General features: G+C 28.3%; 1 protein-coding gene across 1 annotated transcript; it reads left to right on the top strand.

The window, feature by feature from the left end:
- Positions 1–4803: 4803 nt before the first annotated feature.
- LOC107893831 (transcription factor bHLH149) lies at positions 4804–5693 on the top strand. Its single transcript, XM_016818942.2, has one exon. It carries the CDS (start codon positions 5037–5039, stop codon positions 5523–5525), a length of 489 nt encoding a protein of 162 aa, XP_016674431.1. The 5' UTR covers positions 4804–5036; the 3' UTR covers positions 5526–5693.
- The last annotated feature ends 221 nt before the right edge of the window (positions 5694–5914 follow it).

Raw genomic sequence — 5914 nt, 5'->3', positions numbered from 1 at the left:
AAGTTAATTTCTCCCCTTTGTTTTATCACTTTTATTTCATTATTTTTCCTTTATTTCACTTTATCGAAGGTAGGATCTCAATTTTTCACTTTGGGATGTTACATTAATGGTAAAATTTGATTAATAAAGTGAATTTAGCTATTATTTGAGCTAAATTTTGTGTTAAATTGTTGAAGTATGTTGATAATTTATGTGAAAAATCTTCACAACCATATTAATCAATCTTGAATAGTTCTCGGGTGTAGTTGGCACATCATAGGATATGTAGAGTTTTTAAAGATTTTATTTATACGGGTTACCCTAATGCATATATAATTTTTTTTTCTAGCGCTTTGCACATTCTGTGGAACTATTAATTAAATCTTGTTTTACAAGCATTGGAGATTTGTTATTATGAACCTTAATGTTGCGCTTTATGCACTTCTCGAGGACTTGGATGGATATTCATGTATCTAGTTATGATTTCATATTTGGTTAATTGGGACAAATATACAAAATGATCTTTATTATGTATATTGATTTATCAAATCATTAATTTTAATTGTACGAGCCTATGTGGTATATGAAATGAATAAATATGTGTACATTTTCTGGTATGGAAGGTTTAAGATCATAAAATTATGATAAAAGCATGTTGATTTGATCTATTATGTGTTGTCATTGATTAAGTTAAATGTTTTTGAATTGTTTATATGAATGTTTATTGTCTTGTTGTTGGAACCTAAAGTTGTATCTAAATACTAGAACATTCACCTCTAAATTCTCCTTTAAGAATTTAGACCGTAAACACAATATTGTTTACACTTAATTGCACTTACACAATAAATTTCTCAATGAACAAATAAAGTGCTCTCAACATACTCTCATGAATAACCTACACAATTCGCAATATATATGTTTCTAGACTTACTAACTTACTGGTGATTGAATACAATGCAACCCCTTAAAATCAGCAACTATAAAATAGCAAAATTAATATACTAATAAAGTCTAGTAAAATGTTATCTGATGAAAATTCAAATTTCAAAGTAATACTCAATGCAATTTCAAAGGATCTTTCATAATCATGGGTTGTAATTATTCAATTCAATATACTCTTCACAACGAAACGAATTGATTTCCAACATTTAATTTATTTAACAATAAACTTCATCATTTATATTGTTCCAACAACAATTAGGTACAAATATAGTCAAATTTAAACATCCATAAAAAGATATATTTTCCTCAATAAAAAACCATTTTCATTTAAAAAATTTAAAGAAATCCTTACATATAGCATTACTGCAGATAATTTTTATAAAGTTTATATAATAAATCAATCAATTGATAGTTCAGGATAAATTTTCTTAATTTTTAACAAATTATTATATAAATAAGTCTACAGGAATGAATTGATTCTATAAACTACATTTAAATTACACAAAATTATTAAATACCAATTCAATGTTCATTAAAAGTAAAACACAACTATGGCGTTTTCTTTTTTAGAGTACTAATGATTTTGTTTTTTTATATTATATAAAAAAAAGAGCATGTTTATTCATTTTCTTTTTCAACAAACGTTCATTATTTTTTTTTCAAAATAGATCTTTAAATTTCTGAAGGACAGAAAAAGAAAGAAGTTCTCATCAATTTTGTTATTGTATGTTGAATACAAAAAACGTTTTACGTTGAAAAATGTTAGAAAATGAAACTTTTTTAAGAAAAAATAGGTTTTTTTTTTTTAAGTTTGTAAAATGTGGAATTAGGTAAATTATAAATTTTTGGGTGAGTCTTTGAATGATTTGAAGATGGATAGAAAATAAAAGAAACGTTGGGGTTGGTTGCCCTGAGAGCCAAGAGCCATATTGTTGCACACCTCCTTCCTTCGTTGCCCTTCTGCATTCAGTCTCATTCCATTTTCCACACTACTCGACTCTTATTTTCTGCAGATAGCGTAGGCATGTGGTATCCCATTGCTAGCCCATAGATTCTAATCCATGGACCGCCATTTTGTTGTCTTTTACTGATGCAAACTTAAAAAGGAAGAAATTAATTGTTGTTAACCTCCCTCTTTAGCCTCCATAGATCTTCAAAAGTCAATATCATTATACAGCCTCCGTATTAAACTTCCTTTCTGTGTGCCTACCACTCCTCTATCCTTGTTTCTCTGCCTCCGCCTTTCTCGTATTATATGTAAACGTAAATCTAATGGGGCACATCAAGTTGAATGCAGGGGCGAAGCCGGCTGCCATGGCCCTGGCCCCCTAAAATGTAAATTTACTCTTTTGGCCCTTAAAATGTTTTAAAAAATTTAAATTAGTAAAGGTAAAATTGTACTTTAGCCTCCCTAAAATTATAAAAATTTAATTTAATCTTTTACAAATTATAAAGATATAACCTATAAAAAATTAAAATTAATTTTATCCGTCCCTAAATATTTATTCTGACTTTGCCCTGGTTGAATGGAAGATATTTTGTTTTGTTTTTTTTTTTTAATTTCCTTTAAGCCTTACATTTTTCTTGCAAATAAAACCAGTTTTTGCATCAACTTAAATATTTAGAATACTTTAGTCATGCATTATCATCTGTTTGGTTTTGGAAAATATTTTCTATGTTCATTTTTAACTTTTTAAAAATTGAAAAGCATGTTTAGTATATGTTTTTTTTTAATAACAACAAGAGATAAAATCTACAATTATATGAACTCAAATCAGGATATCAGATTCATATTAGAAAAAACTGCTGAAAAAAAATTACTTTTGTGTTTACATGTATTTGAACTAAAGTCAATTCATTTAAAATTAAGTTTAAATATGCTAGAGGTCTATGTATTCTTTTAAAATTTAAAATTTAGACTTTATATTTTAATTTTGAAGTATTGAGTCATTGTACTTTTTTAGCTAAAAATCTTGATCTCTCCATCTAATTTTGTCGTTGAAGTTAATAGTGTCAAAGGTAAAACAACATTTCTAGCCTTCAAAATTTGACTTTGTCAATTTGATTCTTACCCTTTAAAAGTATATTGATTTTTTTTGAAAATGTTTAAAAATTATTTTTTTATAATTTAAATAAAAACATAGAAAATTATAAGTTAAATAATTAAAAATTATGAAAAAAAACTTAAAAAACAAATGTTTTTAAAATTATAAAAAAAAATTCAAAATTCATTGTTTTCTAAATCAAAGTAGTTGGATTGAGAATCGGCTGAGGTCTCATGGTAGGGGAGCGCAGTGCCGATTTATGTTACCACTTGCCCACGACACTTAGATTCATTAAAGGGTTTTATCTCCAACTTGAACTTTGTAAACATCTCTGCAATTTTCGAAATTGGTATCTTCTTATCAGATTATAAAAGTAGATTACTAAAAAACTTGAGATTCATCAACATTAAACTAACATGCAAACGATGGATGAAAATACATGAAGGGATTGGTTGACTATCAACATGGATTATCATGGGACATTATGATGATTTAGATGTTGAGAATGTAAATATGAGATGGTTCAATGAACGAATGGTGCAATGGGATAATCATTTGGATTTTAGGCCTTCAACTTTGAATAACATTTCCTTGTTTCTATTGTGGTGTCTACACATAGTGAAGGATAATAATAAATTTTGGATTTTTTTTTTAAATTTAAAGAGTTTTTAATTTTTTCATAAATTTTTTTATATTTTAAAAAATATAAATTTTTATGTTTTTAATTAAAATATACAAAATTAATTTTTTAAGAATTAAAAATTATGTTAAGGACCAAATCGATAAAAAAATTATAAATATTTAAGGCTAAAAAAATATTTTACCTTTGATATTATTAATTTTAATGAAAAAATTAAAATAGAACGGATCAAGATTTTTAAATAAAAAAATATAGAGACTTAATGTCTCAAAATTTTTAAATTTTAAAAGAGTATATTTAAATCAAATTAAAAACCCTTATTTTGTTGGAATTTAAAAAAAAAGAAAAAAAAAGAGAGAAAAGAAAGAAAAAGTCGTATATTTCAACCAAACATTTGACCACTTCAATGGTAAAAAGAATTTGAGTCAAGATTGGTATTATTACAAGTCAACAGCTACGTAAAGAGGAAAGGAATGAAGAAAAAATACAATGCACCAACAATCTCATGTTTTTCGAATAAGTGTTGAGGGGTATGATATTTAATAAGTTGTCTTATGTATAGAAAAAAAGCAATATAGAGAGAGAGATTTAAGATTTAACTTTGAAAAAATTTCAAGGTAAAAGAAATAGAGAAGAGGGGAAAAAGTTTGGTAAGTCAATAATATGAAGTACGATAAATGGCTGCCAAAATCTAATCGGTACAAATATATAATGGTAGGATTTGCTTTTATTTCAGATGAGGGAAATCCAAAAGATCTTGGTCTGGTTCATGAATTTGTCGTCCACTTGCGTTCGTAAATTCTCCACGGATCAATGTAATGTCCTTTTTTATTTCTTGACTCAGCTGGTGTCTTGAGATTATCATCCAACTTGTCTGAATAGCAACCGAAGGGTAAGACACGTGAGTAATGTGATGGAATATTGTATTAGGTATAACATGAACATAAAAGAAGTTACAATAGATTGACATTTTAATTTTACAATTATGACTTTTTCTAAAATAGGATTACATTAATCTCCTAATATCTTTTATATGCTTTTTTTTTATAATTAGTTTCACTAATTTATTTATAAAATAAATTTTATATTATTCGAAAATTATAAATTAAAAACTAATTAAGTTGGATTCAAAGACTTATTATTATTGTATGAATGGAATAAATGTGATTAAGGCATGCCGCGTGTTGATTCCCGTGAATCGCTTTTATTTATTTATTTAGGACAAAAAAGGTTTTTATTTATAATTATAAGAATCAGCCACCAAACCAAGAAAATTAGTATTGAAAGTTCTTTCTTTCTTTTCTCCCATTCCCTTTTCTGCAATTACTTTGCTTCTTTGATACCAAACCTCGAACCCAAGCCCTGTGTTTAAACGGAGGAAAACGGAAGGAGACCCAGTTTCTGTCCATCGAATCCAATCCAACCAAACAATGAAGCGATGGACAACAAAACGAGAGCATCAGATCTACTCCTCCAAGCTCTTCCAAGCTCTCTGTCGTTCTCGTCGGACCTCTTCATCCACTTCCGCGAAGGAACTCCATCAAACGGCCGACAGAGTTCTTGCCATAACAGCCAAGGGAACCACGCGTTGGAGCAGAGCGATTCTCGCCGCTCCACTCACTGCTGGTACCAATATGAAGAAACATAAGAAAGCCAAGGTGGTCCATACAAGGTTGAGGAAGCCGGTGGTTAACAGAGAGAAGAGAAAACTGCCGGTCGTTGAGAGGAAGTTGAGGGCTTTGAGACGTCTTGTTCCAGGTTGCCGGAAACTATCTTGCAACAACCTTCTAGAAGAAACGAGCGATTACATAGCGGCTTTAGAGATGCAAGTTCGAGCCATGACGGCTATCACCGAGTTTCTCTCCCGCGGTGAGGCTCAGGTGCCAACTGATCGACTCGGCTCTATTGGTAACATGTGAAAAGGTGTTTATTACAACGACTCTATTATGATTTTTAGTGGTGTAATTTTCTTCCTTTTATTTTGCTTTTGTCAAGCATCATTTATTTAATTGATTAAATCAATTAATTAAATATATGTAACAAAATTATAACAAGTATTTTTATATCACATTACAATTGAAATTCAACTGGATCGAATTTTCTATTATTTTTGTCACACAAAATTTTAATTTAATTCATACTATTTTTATACAACAATAAAAAAATTGTAAGTTCAAATATGTTTAAAATTTTAATTTAAAAGTTTGAGAGTTTACCATGTAAATAAATATTAATAGTAATTGATATTAGATTTGTTTTGTTTTTGGATTTTTAAGTATAATTATCAAATACGATTTTAATTTAATCT

This window comes from Gossypium hirsutum, chromosome A08 (assembly GCF_007990345.1).
Source record: "Gossypium hirsutum isolate 1008001.06 chromosome A08, Gossypium_hirsutum_v2.1, whole genome shotgun sequence".
Taxonomy (NCBI): Eukaryota; Viridiplantae; Streptophyta; class Magnoliopsida; order Malvales; family Malvaceae; genus Gossypium; species Gossypium hirsutum.
The sequence above is the reverse complement of the archived record's forward strand: the minus strand, read 5'-3'. Positions and strand labels throughout refer to the sequence as shown.